The 25289-nt window shown below is 38.8% G+C and overlaps 1 protein-coding gene across 1 annotated transcript; it reads right to left on the reverse strand.

Moving 5' to 3' along the window:
* Window positions 1–6345: 6345 nt before the first annotated feature.
* Window positions 6346–24068, reverse strand: cenpi (centromere protein I). Its single transcript, XM_042493322.1, has 20 exons — window positions 23819–24068; window positions 21181–21318; window positions 20005–20123; window positions 19641–19748; window positions 19138–19186; window positions 18847–18893; window positions 18531–18620; window positions 18312–18443; window positions 17008–17151; window positions 15537–15657; window positions 15232–15326; window positions 13936–14053; window positions 13655–13719; window positions 13360–13469; window positions 12285–12420; window positions 10102–10226; window positions 9616–9664; window positions 8718–8936; window positions 7255–7296; window positions 6346–7089 (listed from the first exon to the last, which is right to left on the reverse strand). The coding sequence occupies exons 1-20, from the start codon at window positions 23985–23987 to the stop codon at window positions 6946–6948; spliced, it is 2220 nt and encodes a 739-aa protein (XP_042349256.1). The 5' UTR covers window positions 23988–24068; the 3' UTR covers window positions 6346–6945.
* Between the last annotated feature and the right edge of the window lie 1221 nt (window positions 24069–25289).

Genomic DNA, 25289 nt, shown 5'->3' on the forward strand with positions numbered 1-25289 from the left:
TAGAAATAGCTAGAAGTACTCAATAAACAATTGGAAAGGTGACTAGAAATACTTGATAAATTACTGCTAAAGTTAACTTAAATGTCTTGATAAACTGTTGTAAAAATGATCTAAAATTAATGATTAAATGTCTTGAATGGTAAACTGAAAATGACAATTAAAACAATTAGCTAAAAATGGTGGTTTAACAGCTGAAATAGTTATCTACAAGATATGGATTAACAGTCAAAAAAAGTATGTAAAAATGGTGAAAATATTTAGCAAAAAATGATGGATTGCTGGCAAACATTGCTAGCTTAAACCAATGGATTAATTGATGTAAAACAATGTTGTGCTGGAGTAATCAATAAATGGTTAAAATAGTAAATTAAAGTATAAACTGTAGGAAAAAGTTCGCTAAAAGTCATGAATAATTAAAAAATAATGCACTAAATGACAGATGGTTGACATGATGAGTTAAAGTTAAAATAGCTGACATAGTTAGCTAAGGATAAATGTTGGATAACAAAGAGTAATGGATTAACTATTAGAGAAAAGTAATGGTTGAATTGTTAAGTTTAATGTGGTAGAAAATCGTTTAAATGATCAGCATCTGCGACTCCAAATGGTAGTACGAATGCCAACTGGACCAAACCAACCTTAACATGAACATTTGATTTTCTGAAAAATATTGCAACAATGCTCTTTTATAAATAAAAACATAAATAGTATGAAATGACATCCAGTTTGAAATTAATTCAAAAGAGCACATTTGAAACGTGGTAAGTGTCATGTAAAAGTTGTTGTTTTTTTAATCTGATGGCTGTGGGCGTACATCAGACAAAAGGTTGGGAAGACCTGCACTGACATCATCTGACTGTCCTTGTAAGGATAAATAAAGGACATTAAAATAGGATGATGCTGTGAGATTTAATCTATATCCTTCAAAACACTGCTGGAGGGAGGGTGTTGAAAATACATAACATAAAACATGACCAGGAGGCATGTAGATGGAGAGAGACGGTGACAATAGAACATCCTCGTAATCCTTTTACCGTCTTTCACAATTATAGCTCACTACTGTGTGAAGCCTTAAGAAACACAGCCTCCCCGCCAAATCTAGTTATAAAGAGCAGCACATAATGCAGCACAACGTATGCTACTCATTATTCACCATTATTAAAGCCACTGTCTGTAGAAATATTTCTCTCATTTTACATTTTCAGATGTTGTGCAGCAGCCTTTGAGATCAAAAGATGTGCAAACCTATCATTACATCAAATTGGATTCCCTGAAGATAATTCAGATGTGCTCCTGTTAGGCTTTTGGATTCTGAGGAAACGGATCTTTTAGTATAGGAGGATTACTGTCCATGAAAATTACTTGAAGCTATTTTAAATGAATGCAGATTGATAACACTAAAATGTTCTGCAGAATGACAACATAAAAGTCATTTTTCAGAGGAAATTCTCTCTGTGAGGCAGGATGTCACTTCATTCCCCCTTTGGGAGGGAAACATTATTCAGCTTTTTTTTTCTTACCAAAATAAACCACTTAAAGCTTCCTGAGACCTTCAATTTCATCCTGAACTGAGCCATGAACACCAAGAATTACCGAGCTTTATGATCAAAGATGAAAGAATACAAAACCAGCTGGTGAGAAAGAGAGAGATGCTTTTGATGTCCAAAACCAAGATGATTACTTTTTTATGAAGAGATTTTATGTTTATGTGTTTGATTGATTCTTCAAAATGAACAAAAAAAAAAAATCAACATTTGGAAAGAACAGCAGTGACAAATGTACAACTGGTGTATATAGACCAGTAAATTATTGTCATGGGTCAACTATAGGTATGTAAATGTGACTGATATTCATATACTGGGAGATTTAGATGGAAAAAATAAGCAAAATCGCTTTAAATATAGGCCTGTATAGCTATGTTTGCAAGCAAATGATGCAAACAAACTTTAATTTACTTGTTGTCAGCTGTTAACACCTGTCATTCACATTGAGAGAGCAGGCTCAGATCATGTGTTTTATACTATTTTGTTTACATTTGGATTGTAAATATATGCTACTGCTGTCATATCCACAGAAGCAGCATTACTCCTCCATCCGAATATTTCCCCAATTTATCCCACACTGAGTTACGACCTGGGGGCCTTCATAAAACTGTCTTGGGGCTTAAGACGCACACCGTGTAATTGTAACCATAATTACTCGCGACATCCTGAGTTCAAATCCGGCTCAACACCTCAGTCTGCCATCACACGTCAGTCTCCACCCACACAAACCGATGAGGCAGAAAAGCCCTAAAAACGCTCTTTTCTTTCCAGAAGGAAGCGCCACTTAAGGGTAAACTTGCAGAGAAAGATCTGGCATGCTCTTTTTCTCCTCTGGTCTCCACAAAACGAGCGCACACTGGGGCGCACACTTAAAATCAGTGTCGGTAAATTTACTTCCTTTGATCCGCAATTAGTGAATGGAGAAACTGTGGTCCGTGCAGCTTGTTCATGCAGACTGAGAGCTTGTTTAGGACAACAATCAGGAAGAACAAGATGCGTTCCCAAAAAATTGCTGCCAAAACGTCCAGTTGCGCACCTTTTGTTCTGAGCTCCACCGGCCAGAAGCACACACACACAGGCAGTAGTTATCCCGAAGCTCATCTGGCAAACACCATCCATCACAGGGATGAAACCTCAGCCTCCAAACTGTGACCAGGACGATGCATAGTATCCTAACTGCAGCACAACATACACAGGAGTGACCCAAAGGCAATTAAAGAAGCCTGTCACACCATACTCCTCTGTGTGCCGTGAATATGAGGTTAACCGGCTTCTATCAAACACATTTTCCTGCAGAGAAAAACACTCAAAAAAAGAAGCAGCACTAAACAATCTTACCTTTCTTTCTTTTCGGCTCAGGTATGACTGGCGCAGCTCAGTTGAATGTGTTGGCGAGGAGGTTGAAATCAGCTACTCCCGGGGATGCAGGCGAGACATGAGCTGAAGGAAAGTGAGGAGAGCAGCAGCGCAGATGAAGATTTGAAACGGCGGAGCAGCGCAGCGCTTCACCGGCGGCGGGGTCTGTGTCTCTGACATCAGCGGACTGCTTTTCTTTAAGGTGGCTCCGCTCACTCACACCAGCGCCACGGCAAACACCGGGGGTCTCATCCGGTTGGTTGGACACACGATATCACCATCTCACAAAAGCCAGAGTTGGAATAAAACGCAATACTGTCCAGAAAACTTCGGTGGCTGTGGTGTGTTATGGGAGCTGCAGGAGGGAGGCTCTGAAGTCACAGAAAACTGTCAGGATGAGATGTGGCTCAAGGTTGAGGGAGCACATCTTCCCTGCAGCTCTTCATCATTGTCGACAGTGGATTGACAGCTTGAATAAAGCCTACGACACGGAAAAACAAAGCCGTGATCACCAATTTTGTCACTTTTGACCCAACTTTCTTTTGCTGTCAAGACAGAACAATAAGCATTCATACTAAACACTTTCCCATGTGGATGCTTTTTGTAAAATTAAGACTGTGTCAGGTTTGCAATGCTGTCGAGCTGAAACAATGCTGCCAAACAAAATCAAATTGTTGCTTTAATACAATTATACACAGATACTACCCACTACACTTATTTATAGATACATTCCTGGTATGAATGATAAATGAAACATTAGAGCACTTACTTTTGTGAATGTGTACATGTAATTGTCTTCTGGACTGATTTTCAGTCGGATCTCCAAAGATATTTTGGCAAGAATATTTCACTCTAAGCACTTGATTTGTTACTAATATTCATTCATATATCTTAAATCAATATCTAATATTGAGATATGCGTTTAAAAAAAAACCTATTAATTTATGCAAATCTCGCAAAGCCTGTGTGTGTTCCTACTTGTGCTTATTTTATTTTTATTTTATTGTATTTTTTGTTAGGTTTATACTTACTGGTGTCACATGTATTTTCATTAGTGTTTTTTATGGACCACTGTTTTCAAAACTGTTAATTAAAAAGCTTTTTTATGTGTTTAGTGGATGACAGAAAAATAATCAGTGCTGACAATAATACATACATGCAAAAATTATATATGAAGCCCGTTTCCCTCTGCACAAAAACGACCTACACCTGCTGACATATGACTTTTTTTAATGGGAAGATGTTAAAATCGACATTAGCTCCCAGGATTGACAAGAAACGGGACGAGTCCGGGACAAAATACCGAACTTGCTAATTTTAGCCTCTATGCTAGCGCCATGCAATAAAGGGCAATGGAGGACACAACTTAACAACGTTCAGACTTAAACCAGCGCCAAGTTTGAACGAGAGACCAAATAAGCGACAAATATTCATAAAAAAAGTGTAAATGTGGAAAAAAATGTAACATTTTAACTGACCTCTGTACAGTTGAGGGTGATACACCCGAAAAAGAAACTACTACTCTAATACCCACTTTTGGTGTCCACATCTTTGAAAAACCAGCATACACATGCTAATTTGGCTGGGAAACGGTTGGAATAATTCATATCTATGTTTTATTTAGTTTTTAATGACCTAAAAACGAGAAAGCTTGGTTTCCATTACCTTTGAGAGAGCCGTTAGCTGCCATGTTGTTTCTATGGTAGCGCAGGACGGACAAAGAAAGGAAGCTGCGGCTCAAACGCGAAGGTCCTGTAATCACAAGGTTGGCGGTTCGATCCCCAGCTTCCCCGGTCCACAAAATACCGAATTAAACAATGATGACTCCTCCATCACTGAGTGTGTGTGAATGTATAGAAACTGAGCAGCACATGGCACCTTACATAAATTGCCAAATATTTAACATGTTTATAGCGACATAGTTATGAACAAGGCAAACAATCCTCAGAGGTGAGGATCAGTAGCCTATGTCCAGCTGGTCTGATAAAACATCTTCCTTTGTCCCATCTTATCTAATTCCTACTTCAGGTGCAATGTAAGTGTGTGGTACCTTTACTGACATGTTCACTCTTGTTATTTTGATATACGGAAATGTCAAGTCAAACCAATTTCCCCCCAGGAAAAAATAAAGTATCTATCTACATGGTAGCCTTGCATGTGCGAATGGGTGAATGTGGCAAGTAGTGTGATTATGATAGTGCCTTAAGTGGTCGAAAACAATAGTTCTGTACTAGTGCATTACTAGTCAGATGACGCAAACCTAGTTTTCACGTCTGCCACTGTAATTTTCCTACGTGTTAGGCTGACAGAGGGAAGTTTTATTTCTGCAACCTCATCTAGCTGCCATTAAATCCTGTACACTGGGCCTTTAAGTTGTTAAATTAAGCAAAAATGCAAAAAAATAATAATAATTTAAAAAAATGCTGGTCTCATCTTTTCAAATGTCTCGTATAATTTAAAATTAAAATTTAATATTTGGTGCGTTGGAGCTGTTTCTTTGTTGAGGTTGAGAATGTAAGGATGTAACAGTTGTTGAGGATGTAACCTTGGACTGTGTAAACTTTTGACTTTTCACCATTTCTTGACTATTAAAAGCCAAAACAATCCATCAATTAATAATAAAAATAGCAGAGTGGGGAAAATAATGAGTTAAAGCCCTTAAATTGCACTAATGTTTGCTTTTTTATGTGCCAACCTGCACAGCAAGAGTGTAGTTTAGGTGTCGACACTGGGGATGGATAACACATATACACACACACACACACACCAGGAAATTGGGCTTTCCCACTAGAAAATTGTGACCATTAAACACTAAATTTCCTTAAGTCTGGTGATTTTTCTTTGCACCAATTTGTGCCTTTTCTGCATCAATGCATTGTGTAAATGTTTTAATTTTGTCCTCTGCAACTTTGTTATTTGGGGAGACAAGTGCACATTCTTCATCCTAAATATTGAGGAGACGTGTCCCCCGCACCCCTTCCGAAATCTACACCTATGCTTACCTATGGATGTTCCTGATCCTCCCTTTTGTGTTTCTCCCAAATTACAGCGATAGAAAAGTTAAATAACGACATAATCATGGGGGCAAAACAAGTATGTGACATGTTCTGGGTCAATATGTTTTGGCAGAGATTGAGCTGATCACTGCATGTACCTGGCATACAATGATTTCACCCAGTGTTTTTTCAGAGGTAGCCAAGGAGCCAGAGGCCTGTTAACCATCCAGATGGGTCCTTCAATTAAAACAAAATGCTGTTTTCCAGATGGCGAGGCGACTCACTGAAGAATACACAAGACCACTTATCCATGCAACAGATTCTCATGCAACTGATGCCATCTTAAAGAGGCAAATATCAGGTTCACATGAGGGCACTGTGACGTATTGCAGTATAATGTGATTAAGACACAACAGATTGATTTTATTAAAGTAAAAGTCTTACACTTATTTATTTTCATCAAGGTGCAAGAGTCAGGTTTTGCAGACGGCAAGCTGTACAACAAATATAACATAAAAACATAAACAGTAAGCTTAAGAAAAATATGTTTTCAGTGTAAGCAGCCGGTTCAAGGTCAGAGCGTTAACATTACACAAAGAATGACTTTATTTATTGCAAAATAAACATAAAATACCTAAAAAAGACTTACACTTGTTCTCGAGTATTTGTCAACATTTATATGGTTCATAAGTTGTTAAGTATTTTATTTCTGCCATGTGGAAGATCTAACCAACCTGACAGACAAATGTGTGTTTCCAATGATCCCCTTTTCTGTTTTTTGTTTTTTTTAAGGATAAATTCCCTGAAATTCAACCTGCTGCTGACACTGCTTCTGGGAAATGGCTGCCAGGGCGTCGCTGTCGCCGAATGGGCAATACTATAAGTAAGAATAGATAATAAACACAGATACATCTATGTACATAAAAAAGTTACTCAGATCGCTTGCAAGTAGTTCACTTGGAGGAGACGAGGAGATGAAATATGTACAAGTCTTTTTAAAAAGGGGAAAGATGCAAGTGGTTGATTTTACTCTCCATTGAGTTGAGCATCTACCTCTGCTGTGCGGACAGGCTGCCGTCCTGCCCGTCGCCTGCTGCCAGCTGCCGACTGATGTTGCTCTGAACAAACTGTTTAAGGCCGTCATAGCCTTGATTGAACAAATACTCCAGGTACCAGCTCCACGGCTTGGAATGCTGAAACACACACACACGCAGAAACACACCAAGTCACATTCAAGACATCTGAAGGTTTTCGATGATCAAAACGATCTCTCTTAATCTCTGAAATATGACTGATTCATATCAAACTACATGTGAAGTCTATAATAAATGCAGAAATTAAAAGCAGAGCTCTTGTACCTTTATGGAATTGAGGTCCATGTCCTTTGTCCCCGGCCAACACTGATAAAGAGAGAACATTAATATTCATTGTCAGCCCACCGCGTTAAATCTCACAAGATCGCTGCTGGATGTTGCAGCTGGACCGAACCAAAAAAAGGTGCGTGTATTATTAAACATGATGAAACCCACGTCTCATGCAGCACCCATTAATAATAAAATGTCCTTCTGTATTAATGTATCTTCTATGAAAGATACATTAATACCACATTCGTCTCCTTGTCTTGACTGTAAGTCCATTAACCAAACTGTAGAGACGCGATCCATCAAACACCTTTTACTCTTTCAAAATAAGCAAGAGCTACATAGGGTGCGTAGGGTTTATGCAGACATTACAAAATTAAATTCAAGGACTTTCAAGTGCTTTTCTAAGCAGTACTTCTTCATTTTTAATTACTTCACGCAAAGTAAATAATTCATTTTCAATTATAACTATTTGAAAAAACAAGACATGCCGCGTTACAGCATTTTTCTCGTTTACCTCAACGAAAAACATTGATTCATTGATTGGGGACCATATTAAACTACATCAAAACATGCATTTACAAAACTCATTCATCCAATTGTACGCTCAGTACTTCAACACATGAATTTTTGCTAAAACCCGACTACTTGGAATGTAACTAAAAGTGAAACTTTACGCTCTTTTCAAAACCAGACTCCAATACCATGGTTTTTAGCGAAAATGCTGGTGTTTGGGAAGTACTGAGCATACAATTGTTGAATTAAATGAGACTTGGATTTTACTGCACCAGTTGCGTGAGAGTTTGTATACTGATGTCTTCACGTAGTTTCATTTCATCATCATCGGTTCAATTGAGTTAAGTCATGTTAAGTTTATCAGTGCTAACATAGCCCCTCTGGTGTTACCAGAGTGGAGCAAATTTGTGGGGCGAGTAATTTAATGGTATAATGCAAGCCCCAAACTTAATCATTTTTTAAGCTAGCGTAAAGGAAGTGGTATTATGTAAGATGACCTAAGGACTGATTCAAGGACAATCAGGGCATTTTTTTCTTCCATATTTTGATTTAGATCACACACAAGAAGGCTTAAAAGAAATCAAACGCCATGTTGGCCTCAACATTCTTCAATCAAAAATGTAACTCAAGGTTGTGAAATTAACCAGAAAGGATGAGAAACCAAAGCTACTTAGGATTTTGCAGTGTATGAACCACAGAGTACACCCCCCCCCTTTTCCCCAAACACAGTTGGCACCGTTCTCGTAACGGCACGTTGATTTCTGTATTAAGACAGTGTTATGTGGTTCATTTGAATTTCAAGGACATCTTAAGTACTTTATTAAAAATAGGGGAATATATTTAAGGTATTCCAGTACTTGATTCCTTCTCCCGATTATGTGGTGTGCAGCAGGGACCCAAATATCTTTGTAAGACACAAGACATCCCCAACGGTCCCCACTCACCTTCTGGTGAAAGTCGACGGCGTAGCTCATGAAGGCAGGATGGTGGATGAGGTCGAAGCTCGTCCAGTGTTGTGGCACGTTGCTCTTCAGCAGCAGCTCCTCTCCCAGCTGTACGCCTGTGCCTGCTTGAAACATTTTGGAGTTCCACAGGCAGTTGACCATGACGACTGCGTAGTGGTTGAACTCACGAAACGTCTGGCCGCTGATGTGAAAGGCCTGCTGAAAAAATAAACAAAAATAAATTCAAAAAAAGAGAGCGACAAAATGAGAAGAAAGCAAGCAAAAGAAAGCCGACAAAGAAAGTAAACCACTCTCGATATCTGCAGAGTTCCACAACTGATGTCTGTAGTGCTGATTAATTTGCGTGCCATTTACAGAGTCCATTTTTCTTAATAAAAAGTGTCTCTGACATTTCCAGGGGAGCGTGCTGGCTGCCTGACATGTACTTGTAAATTCACAGCTCGCAGTGGCAGATGTATTAAAATCAACAACTTCTTAAGTCTTCATCTGAGAGGGTATTAAAGGTTACCAGCTTTAGGTAGACGCATGTGAATTCCTAAAGAGCGCGACGGAGAGATGGGAAATCTATAAAAGCTACCGCAGTGAATCAAAGCAAACAGCAAGTCACTTCGGGAGAGCACTCGAGCTAAATGCCTGAAATGTAAATGCAATCAGAAGAAATGCATTCAAAATCCATGCTTTGAGACAACTGCTAAATTAGCTCTTCTAATCAAATCACTGCTAATAGAAAATCATTTCCTCCACACTGTATGTCAAGTACTCTGTGCAATGGACCAAAATTTTCTTCTACAGTATCACAGCAATGTAAATCACAGCATGTTTCATTTTCAGACGTGTAGAGCAAGAAGAAAGTATTTTAAGTAAGTGCTTTTTTTACCTCTCGGATTTTTTCTTCACTCTTGGCTGATGTCAAGTTCACCTTGTACCTGCACAAAAAAAGGAAAGACCAGTGACCTCTATGATCATGAATTACTTAAAAACTGCTTCTTTTCTGTAGTCTGTGAAAAAAAACTAAAATGCAATTAGGTTCCAATTTTCCTTTGCCATGGCATTTTTATGCTCAGCTTTGGCAGAATGACTTCGGAGCCCTGGGGTGTAGTCAATTAGCCAACACTGTAAGGATTTGTGTTATTAAAGCCTGCAGTTACAAATGACGCCTGGATTCTACATAAAAAGCAGAAGAGGGCTTGAGTGCCTTGCCTCTTAGACTCTCATTATCATAAATCATGTATTAATATATACATACAACTAAGCCATTTGATTCCAGTTCTGTTCCATCATTAAATATGCATCAACATGTGACATACTACATTAAGTGTATAGTTAGTGTATGCATCGTGGCGTGGAGATGAAGAATTCCCACCTGTACATGATGTAGGCCAGTCTGTCCACACTAACAGGGTCAGTGGCAAATAGGGCTGGGTAAAAAACTCCAGGTGGAGGCATCACCACAAGGGGGAGCCCGTACTTCAGAAACGTGTCACACACCTGGAGCAGGAGAGAGATACAGTTCTCAAACATTTGATCCCAGGTTCATGACTTTATTGAAGCAGTTTAACATGGGTAAGCCTATATTATATCATACATTATACATGCACTTCCCGTGCTTTTGGGAATAAGCTGCTAGTGTTTTGTAATTTTGGCCCCCTCCCTTTTTTTTTGGGGGGGGGGGGGCAGTAGACATGTTTGAATTAGAATTTATGAGTAATTTGAAGTTTGTATGTATGCATTTATTTGTTGTTAAACTAACATTTGTTTTACGAACATGACTAATTTTGTTACCTTGCTTGAACCTTGGTGTTCGCAGTACCTAAATAGATTAAGGCTGATGGACATCGTATCAAATCTGTACATGTATAAACATCTGGATCACGACACCTAGTGATGCAATAAAAAATATGTATATTTGTATGTATATTTGATTGAATCACCGGTATACTAAGTGTTGTTAATAGTTTAATCTAAAATGAGATTTAGTTGTAGACGACAGTCTGATGCTGCTATGCTGTATGAGTGTACTGCACCATCCTTCATCTCAGGCTTAGCAATCCATCAGCAGTAACTGTCACCAGCATCATTTAGCAATTGACCACACTGACAGTGAATAATTACGGATCTCATGTGACTCAAATCTTAGTGTGAAAGTCTTGGTTCACTGGCTATATAACCGCTTTTTGTCAATTTCCTTTTTGTTATCCTGAGGGGGGGGGTGGGCTGGCTATGACGTAATGCAACACCGAACACCGGTCTATGTGTATCAGATAACAGTAGGGTCACACAGCAGAGCACTAGATTAATGCTGACTTTACACAAAATGTTAGACTTGAGATGTTTGGGGATTTCTATGAACATATTTTAAACATCAGCCAAAACAATGTTTATTCAAAACATTTCCAAAACTTTCTGTCAAGGCTGTCGACATTTTTTCTAATTTCATGAATTTTGTAGTAATGTAATGACAGTGGGAACCCTGGAGATATGTAAAAAAAAAAAAAAAAAAAAAAAACATCCAGAGAAAGTTGTACACTTTGCAACAAACAGTTCATCTCATGGCTGAAGCCTTTTAACAACTCTGCTTTGTTTGAGGCAAGTTTACACTCGTGTATGAAGTTGTTCTTGGCATCCTATCTTTGTATTTATACAATTTTGTTTTTCCAAATTAAGCTGGAAACAACTTTTTATGCTCCACTTGTATTTTCTTTGTTCCTTCATCTCTTTGCACACATTTTCAAAACTTTCTCTCTGAATTGGAGGCAAGCCATACCTTCTGTCAGAGTTTCTAAAATGTTGATTTGGTTAAAATATATATCTTCCTTTTTAGGATTTTATTTATTCATTTTATGCATTTATTCTACAGAATTTCAAATGTACTGCACATACTGTTTATTTCAATATTCCTTGTTATGTTCACTGTATGCTGATATTTCATAAATCTTACGTTAACCTTCTGACCTGATATATATATTTTGTTATCTGTTCCATATTAATCTTATTTCAAGTCTGTTTTGTGACCTTTACTACTTAAGTTCTATGTGCAGCTGCTAACTAGAGCGGGAACATTGTGGTTAAAGGGTCCGAGAAGTAAAAATACTCTTCTTTGAATAATAATGTGTTTTTTCAACATAAAAATGCAGCTACTTCATTAAAAGGTTTTTAAGAAGTATCTTCTCCCTCTGACCAGAATCTATGAATATACAAAATATTTTTTATTTCAAAAGTTTAAGTGCTGAATGCATGATGCCCCTGACTTTACTGTGTTCATTTTTAGTGTGTGTGCACTAAAAGTGTCCTCATTAGACGTGTCACAAATCATCTCGGTATGTACACCTCAAATCAGACTTTATGGTGAGCGCATAGAAACTTTCCCCCTTCAGCAGCCTCAAAGTGTCAGACTCTACACATACATCATTCTGCAAAGTGTAGCTCAAATATACAAGTGAAGTAATAATAAGCAAAACTTGCTGCAGAACTGGCTGCAAATTGTATCTCTCCTGCCAAAGTCACAAAGTAGATTCAATCATCATTAGCACCCATCAGCTCATTTACCGTCTCATAGAAGTCCAGGGTGAAGCTGAGGAGGAGAGAGTGGCAGCCTTCGAGCTGAAGGCCGACAGAAGCCAGCCGACCCACAAAGTCAACCAGCTCCATCACTGAATCCTTGAACCCCGACAGAGTCATGTTTCTGGGACAGAGGGCAGAGCAGAGTCAGAGTTAACCAAAAAGATGATGAGTGAAAACTGTAACATGAGTCAGGAGTTTTTCTCCTGGAGTATTATTCTATCGGTGACTCAGGTCTCTGATATGACAGTAGAAAGCGCCCAGAACAGGCGTCAGTTCATTATAACACAAAAAGACAGACACTGAATCAAGAGAGATATTGGGAAAGCGTACACAAATACACAATCAATGACTCTTACACCTAATCTCTCAGTTTTATTCTGCCTAAATACCAGAGGTGAGTTTGGAAATGGCACTGAATAAAAAATGGATCCCTCTACTTATTGGATCATTTGTTGTGGGATTAGATGTACGAGGACTCAATACTGCTGAAGCCCAGGTATTTAAACAGAACTGACACTGACTCCACCCCTTAATTTAGAAGCTTGGAAATCATTTAACTGGAGATTAGGCCTGTTTTTGTCTGCAAACAAATTTCAATTAAAGGATTTGATGAATAAATGGGCTGAAAACCAAAAGGAAAACATGTCGATACACAGTTCTGCCTGGGTTGCTTTGGTTGGTGGTGGATAATAGATGGCTTGAGTTATAGACTAAAAGTTACTGTATAGACCAGTGTGGGAGCTCAGTCACATTTTTATCTGGTATAATAAAAAAATTAAATGCTGGACTCAAAACAAATTAGGTAATAACTCTGATTAATAGATCATATAAACCTCATAATTGGAACAAAAAGTCAACTGGTCAACAGTAAATAAAACTGAGGCCACTCCTCAACACTTTTATTAGCCCTGTGAGAACTGAAGATTTCTTGGCTTGACAGTAGAAGCTAAACCAGCTATAACACTGCTGCTCTCAAGCGCTTTCAGAACCGTTTCAGGTCTATCACTATCGTTTATGTTTAGGACATGAACACGTAGCAGGCAGTAGATTTGAGACTCACATGGAGGTGTGGCTGTTGAGGCTGATGTCCAAGTCGTCCTCCAAAGCATACACCGAGTGCCAGGTCAGCCACTTCAGCAGCATATTGTTTAGACACTCCATAAGTCCACACTGCAGACGTGTGATAAAGAGAGAAAGCACAAAGCACACAGTAGTTTAATCACTAAGCTAATACAGAGGCACTAATGACTGCTTCATAATTACAACACAAACACTATTGCATCTTCTCTATTAACTAAGCGCAGAAGGTTTTGTAATTCAAGTACAGTAGCAGGAGCTCTGGGAAGAAAGCCTACCTTGAAAAACAGCGAGGATGTGAAGAAGAGCTGCATGAGGGGCTCAAACAAAAGCTGTCCAATTTCTGAAGCAAGGAAGACAGAAGGTTACAGTTGTACAGCTATAAAATTCAATACAGTTCCAAGGATATGGCACAGTGTGGCAGGCATGTCTAACATGGAAACAATGCTGCCGTTTTATTCCAATGGAAGAAGAGGCTGTGTGTGAGGCTGTGTGTGTGTGTGTGTGTGTTTGACAAAGATAGACACAAAAACAGATCACTGAATGTGGGGAAACTCACGGGAACTGGGGACAACAGGAATGTTGCTGAGCAGGCCGAGGATCTGTGGACGAAGCAGGGAACCGTCCCAAACATTGAGAAATTTGTAGAGAAAAGCCTCTGAGCTGGAAAATCCCTCCTGGTGGAGAAAAGAGACAAATTAAAAACATTGTGAATCCCTGTTTGAATGTGGTTTTACAGTGCTGCATCAGTTAAACATGTCGGTGCAGGATAATTAATATAGGTATAAATATAAGCCCTGTTTATCCCTGGTATTAAACTGCACCCTGGGTGATCAGATCACAAGTGGACAGCTTTAAGTACAACTGTCAATGCACCCAATGCATCTTGAGATTCAGACCACATCCTGAGTTGTTCAGGGCCACATAGTCCCGCATTCTTACAAAAGTGTGTACACTAAAGTGCCTCGGGCCACGCTGCAGGAGCGCCTACTCAGCCAACGTCCTTACTAATCTAACGCCCAACCCAAAAACCTTCTGTTAGTGCAGTTATACACTGAAGGTCCCTCTTTTGAACGGCTCCTCCTCCCGGCAAACAGTCAGTTCAACGTGTTTTTGCATGGCATGAGCTAACACAGCTGCTGTTAAATGGACCAAACAAACTCATACTAATGCATTTTACTTTATTCATTCTAATATATTTTTACTTTATTTATTTATGTTTTCCACTAACTACGAACCTTCAATTATGTAGACAACCCATGTACATCATTTCTTGAACCCTCATTGTTTTGGTAAAAGCGCTTTTAATGGTTTTGATCTCTCACTTTAGTGTCAGCTACAGTGACCTTGAACTCGACTATATTATACGACAGGAGATTTTAAAAACAGGATTAAGAACTATTGGACCACCAAATGCACATGTGGTTACGAAACACTGACTATTTCTGATAAAATAAAGGTTAAATGAATAAAGTGATAAACAGAAAAAGAGAGAGAGCATGACAGAGAGGGGCAAGGGGGGCCCCTGATCAGTGCATAGCCATACAATTATGATTTGACTTCTTTTAAATAGTGAAGGCTGGAAGTATAGCATGACAAATCCCACACCAGTTAAAAAACAAAATAACGCATTTGATCTTTGAAAATGGAAATGATGTAGCCTGTGAGTTTATTTGCATGTAAAGGGGGGAGATGAGATCCAATCATAAGTGGCCACTCGAGACGCACTGTGATGCCAGGTGTAAAGAGACAACAGAGTCAGAGCTGTCCACTTGTGATCAGATCACCCAGGACGCATGTTGATACCATGTGGAAACATCTTGGCAGTCATCAGGGCCTGCAGTGTGAGGCTCACCTGGAGAAAGTGTTGCGTGGACAGCAACTTGTTCAGAAAATGCAGAGCTTCTTCTGAATTCTGGGAGGCTCCTCCATCGCTGCAGAACAAAAATTCTTCACAAAGACAGCAAAAAGAGGTACTTAGTGAGTCAAAAAGTCAGGGGAATACAAAGTCTCTTTTAAACCTCTCTCTGAAAGAATCCTTTTGATATGCCAACTAGGTGATGTGTTGGGGTTCAACTCAAGGTCAGCTTTGCTATGGATGAATCTTCCTGATAGAAAATTGCACAAGTTTGTTGGTGACTCCCCCCGCCCTTCCCGTACCTTCGTGAAGAGCGTAGCCTAGCCAGAAGTTGAGGCGTAGGAGGGCAGACTCATCCTGTACGCAGTCCAGGTACTGGAGTGCCAGACTGGAGCCCAGCAGTGAGCCCATCTGAGCGGGCAGCTGGTGGAGGTAAAATGAAGAAACAGGAAAGACATGCAAGAAACTATGATTGAGAGGCTATGAATATGAAGAAGCAGCAAAAAAAAAAAACAAAAACACACATAAAATGCTGCTTTGCATGATTATTTCCCTCAAACCAGTTTCAAATCAGGGTGTTTACCTGCTACAGAATAAGAATAAACTGATTCTCATGTCCTTGTTTTCACTGAGTGGGCCACCAATCCGCCGCTGAGCTAATTCTTCAGTATCCAGTAATCCCCATAATACCAGCACTGGGACATTTCTGCCATCACACTGGATAGCTGATACAGTCCCTTATTGTGTATGAACAGCTGCCTCCCAATATGGGGACATTATCAGTATAATAAATAAATTAGACAGAGGAGCAGACAGACTGTGAATGGACAAAGCTCAGCTCTTCAATAATTATGGAGTAACTGTATCATTAAACTGAGACAGCACCATGCTGCTTTAGATAACAGCAGTGCAGGCAATGAGGGAAATAATCAATGATCCTTTTGTCAATTCCTCTACTGAATAGTTTTATGAGTGTGATTGACTGTACTCATCTGTCTTTCCTGAGATACGGAGAAAAAGTAGAGCTTTCCTGGCAATAAACACAGTTGATGCTATCGCTGTCCAGAAGCCTTATTGCTCACGTTGGCTTTGTAGGTGGAGAAAAGAGGCGAATTTATGTCGCGTGACGCATAAAAGTCTGCGAGCCTTTTAAAATGACTTATATTAGTTTATCAGGTCACTGAATCTGCGGGGCAAATAGACATTTATAATGAGGCCTCTTTACATGACCATTTGCTATGAAACTTCGTCCTCATCCAATGGATTACGAAGCTACATCTCAGTCAGGTCTTTCATTACTCATATAGGAGAGATAAACCACTAAATCAGTAAAAAGAATAATGGCTGAGGATAAACACTGCGCTTTTGTTTATGCTGTAATCTGATAAACAAATTACAGCCTCAGGCCACCTCTGCAGAGGTTTCTCTGGAACAAAGATGTTAGTGGACGACTACGACATACAGACAGAACTATAACGGTGACACAGCACCACCCGGTGGCAAAGAGGATACATTACAATTTAAACACACTGAGGTTACACATCCTCATGGCATGGAGAGGCTGGCATACATTTTATTCAGCTGCCTAAATGATTAATGATCTTCATGCTTAAATGATATACAATCTGTTCCCATTACAGGTGTGATGGGACGAACAGCTGAACTGTGGAGGCTGAGGTTTACGGGAGCAGAAAGAGAGGCATAACAGCGAGGGGGCAGAGGCAGCACTCCGCAGATGCAGAACTCAAGAGATTTGTTCCCAGGAGAAATTACCTCTATACGGTGCATATTTTCCAAGAGCTGAGCGAAAGAGTGAAGCTGCACCAGGGGGACCACCTTTCTGATGGAGGACGGCTCAGTCTGAGGTTCTTTGCTGACGACAGAACTAAACTCCGGCAGTTCCAGGTGGCAGTGTTTCTGAGAAAGCGAGCACAGTAAACAAGTCAATAAAGTTAAACCTATGCCAGATTTTTTTTTACTTCCTGGAATTAATAAAAGGCTAAAATCATGATAAGCAGATTAATTACAAGTATATACTATACTGATACAGTACTTGGCATTGTCTTCTAACCCTGTCACTACACTACACACTACACAACCCTACACTTGCATACTTAAAAGAAACAGTGTGTTGGATTTGGAGGCATCTACTGCAAGAAATGAAATATAATATCCATAACTATATTTTCATGAGTTTATAATCACATGAAACTAGTAATTGCTGTGATTTCATTAGCTTATGAGCCCTTCATGTCTACAAAAGCAACCCACCATGTTTTGACAGTAGTCCCGAATGTTACCTGAAGGCTTTCCCCTATGAAAACGGGTCACATGCCCACTGTAGGTCCTCTACACGTATATATACATATGTACGCAAAATCTGTAGGCAACTCGACAAGATCTAGTTATCAGAAGCACTCTTGTTTCAATTTGTAGTCCAAAAGGTATTGACCAATCATGTTTGAGCAACAGAAACACAGTCCATGAGGAACACACTTGCTGAAATGCAATTTCAGAATCTGTTCACTCATTTATTTATTTCATTTAAAACCTCGGAGAGCACATCAAGGGAGAACCCTTATTTTCAGTGGTGCCGAGTTACATACAATACATACATACACAACTAAATCAAATAACAGCACACCTCTTCATTTCCTGACATTGTTATCAGCTATCATCGCACAACAATTTAGCTTTTATTAAATCTTCATCGGCATTCATATGCAGATATCTTATTGAGATTTAAAAAATAATAAATGGCACAAGGAAGAAGTCTTGGCTCGGATATTCGCTTGCTACACTGAATCTCCAAAAATATTGGCCATCTCCTCCAGTGGCTTATCTCGGTCACACTGACAGCAGATGGTTTCCGAGACTGAAGGCCACTGTAGGCTCTCTAAACGCTCAGTAAGGAAGGGCTGAGGGGCACCTCACCCGCAAGATAACACTAAATCCTACACACTGCACCTTTGACATTTTGGCAATGAAATGGCACTGGCAAGCAGCAGCACAAAAAAAGTGTAGCAGGAGCAATTGTGAACATAATAAGCAGTGCATCTAAAACTTAAAACTCATACCCTTTTCCTGGAGTTGGTCTTATCTTTAGACATTAACTCCAGACTGATGCCAGAGGCAACCTGGGAGCCGTTCCTTTTCTGGACGGCAATCAACGCAGATTTCCAGGGCATATTGTGGTTCCTAAACCCACTCTGTATAAAGGGAAAATGGAAAGCATACAGTGAGATGGTCATACTGTATTGTAACGGCAGAATGAACTGCAAAGGCCATGCACAAACCTTAACTCGAGACGGGATGGAGAGCATCACCAGTTCAGGGCAAAACACTTTGTAAAGTGACAGCAGGCTCAGCAGGAACGGCTGCCTCCCCTGAGGAAACGTTATCGACACAATCAATGTCATACATCTATAGAGTCAGAATCTCCATTTATGTTTCCTAATAATGCAGAATACAACAATAACTGCTTGTGGGAATAATGCACAGAATGTGGAGAAAGAAAAACATCTCTTACTGAATGGATTTAAGTACTGAGTAAGTCAATAATGTAGTAGCTTTGATAAATGGCAGTAGAGGGCATCAAATTAGCAGGTTTACCAGTTTAGACTGTAGCTCCAGTAGCTTCCTGACTCTGAAGACTCGCACTACAACAAGAAAAAAAAAGTCAATAATGCTAACAGAAGTGATAAAAATGCAGAAAAGAGGAAACCTGATTAAGGTTTATTGCCAAGTTGTTTTCACATTCAGGAATTTTGCCTTTGTATTAGGTGTATACAATAAACACATTCAATAGGAAAGAAAATATAAAGCAATAAAAGCTAAAAAATGTAGTTAACTATAAAAAATAGCAGTAAAATCCTATTTCAGGTGTGAAAATGTTCAACTTACCACTTTCTTTTCTGGTCAAAAGGTACAGCAGATGGCAGATGAAAGGACACTGAAATAATGTGACGAAAGATAATAACATCACATCTCAGTTATTTTTCGGTGAATCCCATATCACATTACAGTGCTGCACTCATTTCATTACACTGGATAGCAGACAATCTTTCATATGTGACCAAACAGGACAGCCCAATCCTCTTTTATTAGGCCATAACCAGATAAACACAATATCTGTCCAGTCAGGCAGAAATTAACCTTAATTCATCACCATAAGTCTGTCTCTAGAGGCAGGCACCTCATAAACATTTGTCATTTTAATCTTTTATTTTAAAGAATAGCTCTGATATAAAAAAATAAACATGTAATTTAAAAGACAAATAAGCTTAGTAAATGTGAAATGCGTGGCTCAGAGTCCCATGTAAAGGAACAGTATACAAATTTGATTCAATGACAAGATTTTGATAAACATCTTATCACAACAATGCGAAGATCATCAGCACACATACCAGATTTTCGTCAGTGACGAAGCTGAAGATGAAGCCATAGATAGCTCGAAGTTGGTCCTTTGCATCAATCATGTCAAATACGGTCAACACCCACTTTATAAAAAGAATCTGAAAATTGTGCAAGTAATCACATATTAACATGGGCGCAATCTTAGCAATAACACATACAATAATAAAAATGTTTTTAACTAAATTACTATTGAAAATTGATAAGTACTTCAAAGGATTTATGTTGCTCAGTAATTATGATAATGCAATAATTCTTTTAGGGAAATAATACATCTATTCAAACCAACATATTTGTAAATTATCATGAACAAAAATACAGATGAAAATAATTTGGACGAATTAAATTTGCACTCACTTGTGTGTTGACAGGTATTTTGCCGACCCCCAGCCAAACCACCGCTCGGACAACGGCCTCCTGCGGCACCACAGTGGCAGGAATTAGAAACTTCAGCACCCGCGCACAAAGAACAGTACCTACACAAAGAAATTCACAGAAACAAAAGATCAGGTGAAAGAAGCAAATTTGAAGTATAAAATGTCAGCTGTCCAAGCCTTTAATAAACACTTAGTACTATGCACATGTGTTCCTACACTTCTGGGAAGACAGAAAGACAGTTTGTGTGCTACCATGTGTTTAGATTGTGGGAAAATATGTGTTCATAGTACACCATATCTACCACATTAGCAGTATTTGGCTCTGGTATTCTTGTAAATTAAACTGCAACAAAACACATTAAATTTCAGACAGCATGGCGGCTCGATGTTTTACACTGCCACCTCACAGTAAGAGGCAGTTTAACCCTTTGACACCTGAGCAAACTGGCTTGATTTCTTTCAAAGGCGTGAGAGGAAGAAGGCAATAAGCAACTTCACACAAAAAATGGCCAAAGAATAAGCAAGAAATGTATTAAAAGTGACAAGAAAATGACCTGAAAATAAGCAACAAAAAGTAAAAACTGGAAGGAAGTGCAAAAATAAGAAGAAATTATTATTATTTCTGTAACATAATTTTTGCAGCTATAATGATATGATTCAAAAGCCCAGATTTCCCTACTTTTATGATAATATCATATAATCCCATCCAACTAATTTTTACATTTTTCTTGTCACTTTTAACTATTTGTATTTTTTTTATAATTTGTAGGACATTTCCTGCCAAGTTGCTCATTTCTGTTTTTACCACCATGCTTTCAAAATATATCAAACCAACTTTCTCAGGTTTCAGACTTTTTGCTTGTGAAAAGCATCTGAACACAGCACAAGAAAACTGATGACGAACAAGGTGTTAAATCTGTGTGTGGAGTAGGTTCCATGTCTGCACGGGTACCTGTGTGTTCTCTGGTTTCTACCCACAGTCCAAAAACAAGCAGGCGAGGTGAATTTTTGGCTTTAAATTGAGATGTTGGCCCTATGATAAACTGGCAATCTGTCCAAGGTGTACACTTGCCTGGTGCATGATGGGACACACTCCAAGCTACTACGACTCTACTGATTAAGTGCCATATTCCACAGCGGCTGCCAACTGTCTTACCCATACGGAGGCTCATGGCAAACTCCAGCATGATAGAGACGGCCTCTGGGGAGAGTCCTTTACTGTAGGCCACCTTCTCCACCAGCACCAGGTTCCTCTCCACCTCATCGTTCCCGTGCACAGGAGTACCTGCTTCAACTAAAGGAGGACGATAACATCACATCAGAGCGTGTATGTGTATTTAAAAATGTTAAAATACTCACAGTTTGGCAGATACAAGATGCAAAATCAACAAGATCTGTTTATTTTTGCTTATGTTGATGTTGACTGACAGCAGATGAGTTGAGACAACAAAAACTGTTTGTCAGGTTCTTCCAAAAACCTTGCTTATTTCACATGCTTGATTACTGGCTAGCACATGAAAACTGCTGGCTTTTACAGTTTAGCTGAGTGTGAAATCCATCACAAAGTGTTAGGAAATATAGAGGCTCCTCATTCAGCATCAGAAAACGAGACTGTAGTGCTGATGTCATCTGAAGCAAATGTGGTGGAATAACATTTCTGAAGTGAGCATAATACAAAACATGACAATATTTACAAAACATATCAAAAAGCATTTTAAAAACAGCAAGGATTTCATGACTTATGATCAATTTAACAATATTTATAACACTTATCAAAAACATCAAGAAGCCTAGAACAGTTAATAGAATTACACATCAGACCATTTTCTCACAACAAGGACACTAACTGCTGTCCAGCAGACTAAATGTCTTAAAAAAGGACAAACTACCAGTTCTACAGCTGTCCGTCTGTCTCACTAAGTGTGCAGGGTGAGGGCACCCACTCTACTGACACACTCCGAAATAACTGAAAAAGGAAAATGAGGTTGATAATAGTCATGTGACTCGTGTATTTATCGCACCTGTGGATACTCATGTAATTTCACAGGGCGAACCTGAAGAAGCCAGAGGCGACTGCTCGCTCTGAATTAAGTCACAGTAAAGTTCTTCAGTGTGCGGTGGTCGACTTTGTTTTTTACTTTAAAGAGGTATCTGTCCTGGGTCATGAGATTTTTCTTAGATTTGCCAAAGTATAATTTGTCAAAAGAACAATAAACCTCTATTCCAAACACGTTCTTGGTTTATTTGGTAATCTCTTGCCAATACTGATAGAGTAATGAGCAGGCCCAAAAAATAGTAAATGATCTGCACTTGGTTTACTACACAGCCTCCAGCATTCATCCTGCCCCTGAGAGCCCACTGTATAAATTTCAATTTTGGAGTCACAACAAATCATATTATGATTTTCCAGCAGAATTCCTGCCAGGATCTTGAGTTGATGGTCCTAGCCTGACCCTCCCAAGTATCATTCAGTCATCCTCAGATATCTCTAGGCCCAATTCCCTCTCCCATTTTTGTGTGACCTGGACAGTGGAATCGTGTTTTGGAGTTTTGTAGTCTATAATAAATTCTTGATACAACACGTTTATTGTCTTTAGTCTACAAACATCAGTAAATGTATCAATCAAGCTGGTTTCACTGTCTCACTTTGTTTGTTTAACCCTTTGAAACCTGGATTTGCATCAGTTTTCTTGTTTGGTTTATTTTAAAAACTTGGGGAAAAAAGCCAACAAGCAAGCGATAGCTCACAAAAAAGTACAGTTTGGTCCTTATTTTGCAAGCAATTAGGAAACAGTGAGAAGAAAATGACCTGAAAATAGTTTAGGATACACATTCAATTATTAGAAGTTTATTATTTTGAAAAATAGGGGACAAAATGTCCAGACAAATATGTATATGTGAGTGTATATTAGTTATGTTTTAGTTAATTTCCTATTTTTTTATTGTATTTCTATTTTTTTTTTTTTTTTTCAAATAGAGCTATTTGAATTTGTTTGTTGTGTTTTGTTTTTGGGTTTTTTGTTTGTTTGTTTGTTTGTTTTGGTGCTAATTTTGAGTTATTTCATGTTAAGTAGCTCATTGCCTTCTCCCCATGTTTGTGAAAAAAAAAATCTAGGCAATTTGCTCTGGTTTCAGAGGGTTAATTTCTTTACTAAAGTAGTCTCTGACGTGGCAATATCTACATCTGTTGTTTTTTAATGTGCTATATAAATGAAAGTGATTTAACTATACAGGTTAAAGAATACATGAGGTCAACTCCTTGTCTAATATGACAGCACCCATTAGAAATAAACCTCAATTTGATGTTTTATATATAACCCATATATATATAACCTATATGTATATATAACCTATATGTATATATAGGTTAACTCACTTTATTCAGTTTGAATGGACCCGCACGTAGTAGCAACAGATGACGTCACAAAAAACAGGGTCTCATCCTCCAAAACGTAGCTCTTAAACACGTATTGTTGTCCGTGTTTATATAAAACTAATGTAAGTGACTTAAGGATAATGCTAGTTATGTTTGGGACTGTCTTATCATCTCAGTTGAGAGCTAACTAATATGTAATTTAGCAACATTAGCTGTCAGTGACGCTAAGTTACGCCCCAAATACAACAACAAAGTCACATAAACTTAACTTAGTATAATCCTGGCCTCGTCCAGTTATTTTTCGGGATCATGTTTGTCGTTACGGTATCGGTTAACATAAAAATCCTAGCAGCTGGTGCCGTTGGTAACAGTATCGCCACCATCTGCTATCGACCGTTTTGTCTGAGCCGAGTCCTACCGTCAGAGAAGTACTTCAGGGCCGCTACAAACGGGTCCTCCGCCCCGTTCTTCCTCCTCTCTTTCTCTGCGACCCTCAGACTTCTGTTGCTGCTCCGGTTACTGGACTGGTCGTTTAGAGACGACGCTTCAGAATCCGGCGACCCCGACAGGTTTAACTTTGCTGCCATTTCTACATTGCTAAAAGTTTAGAAAACACTACGCTGCACTCCGTCTTCAGCCATTCAAACAGAACTCAAATCCTCCGCGCGACCGTTGGTGTGCGCTTGCGCAGTGTAGTCCTTCCGCTCGGTTGCTTCTTGGGAGTTGTAGTCAGTTTGTCTTTAACCGCCAGAGAGTCTACCAGGACTACAATAATAGTCATTGAGCTGTTATTTAGTGTTTAATAAGAGGAGACTACCGCGATCTACGTCGAAAAAGGTCAGTATGACATCTAAAATTAACAAATACATAAATACATAAAACCGAAAAAAATATACACTGTCATATTAAGGCATTAAGACAAAACTATGAAGGGTTACATGACAACTTACCCCCTTTATTGACTTAGCATGTAACAAGGCCTTAGTCATACAATACATGATTTTTTTCTTTCAGTATTAAAATACGACACTTCAGCAGCAGCACTGCTTTCCACAAACACCGTCCATCACCTGGGATTATCCACAGACTTCCCTATCAATACTTTTTAGTAGGCCAATTATTGGGGCCGATATTTGGCATTTTCTTTATTGGCATTTTATTTTAATGATCGCCGATAAAAATTAATTCATTAAAAAGGGAAAAGAAAACGTCAGCACTTTTACTTCAGAAAATCTCTGGTAGACATTTTTAATTTATTCATTTTTTAATTTTAATTTTCACTTGACTAGCTATATAAATAAAAAAAAGTTGCTGGGAACTTGAAGTTGAACGTTTCAGTGTTGATAAAACACATGCTAAAAGCATTTGAACAATTCTAAATATTGACAAAAATATTTTCATTTTTATTGTCAATGCACATCAGTTCCTAATATCCGTTATCCGTCTCATTAACTACTTATAATCGGGATTAGTATCAGCCCTGAAAAACCAATGTCAGTCGACCCCTACTTTTTACTTTTTAGTCTTTAGTACAAAGTAGCTTGTAGATGTCTGTGAATTATTCAGAATAACTGGGGAAGTGTCTGAAAATAATTTGGTTCAGATTTGTTTCATGTAATTTTCCAGTGCTCTGAACATCCCTATTTAAATTCCAGCCACCTCCATTTTGCTCCAGGGCTGCCTGCTACTGATAATTATGTCTGTTATTGATTAGTCCTCTGATTATTTTCTCAAATAATCACTCTGGTTCATAAAATGTCAGAAAAAAAGTGTCAGACATGCAAACTGCAGGAGGATGCAGTCTGTGTAAAAATATACTCATTGCTATATTTAGTTATATGTTTTTATGTTGGTCGAGCAGTTCTGCAGACTCGAGAAAGAGTTCCCCC

The sequence above is a fragment of the Plectropomus leopardus genome, chromosome 9 (genome assembly GCF_008729295.1).
Source record: "Plectropomus leopardus isolate mb chromosome 9, YSFRI_Pleo_2.0, whole genome shotgun sequence".
NCBI classification, from domain to species: Eukaryota; Metazoa; Chordata; class Actinopteri; order Perciformes; family Serranidae; genus Plectropomus; species Plectropomus leopardus.

Coding starts and splice junctions, on each gene's coding strand:
- cenpi (XM_042493322.1), bottom strand. CDS start 23,987: ATGGCAGCAAAGTTAAACCTGTCGGGGTCGCCGGATTCTGAAGCGTCG. Junction 19,187..19,640: donor TCGTCACTGACGAAAATCTG/GTATGTGTGCTG, acceptor ACATTATTTCAG/TGTCCTTTCATCTGCCATCT. Junction 15,658..17,007: donor AAAATATGCACCGTATAGAG/GTAATTTCTCCT, acceptor TACCTCCACCAG/CTGCCCGCTCAGATGGGCTC.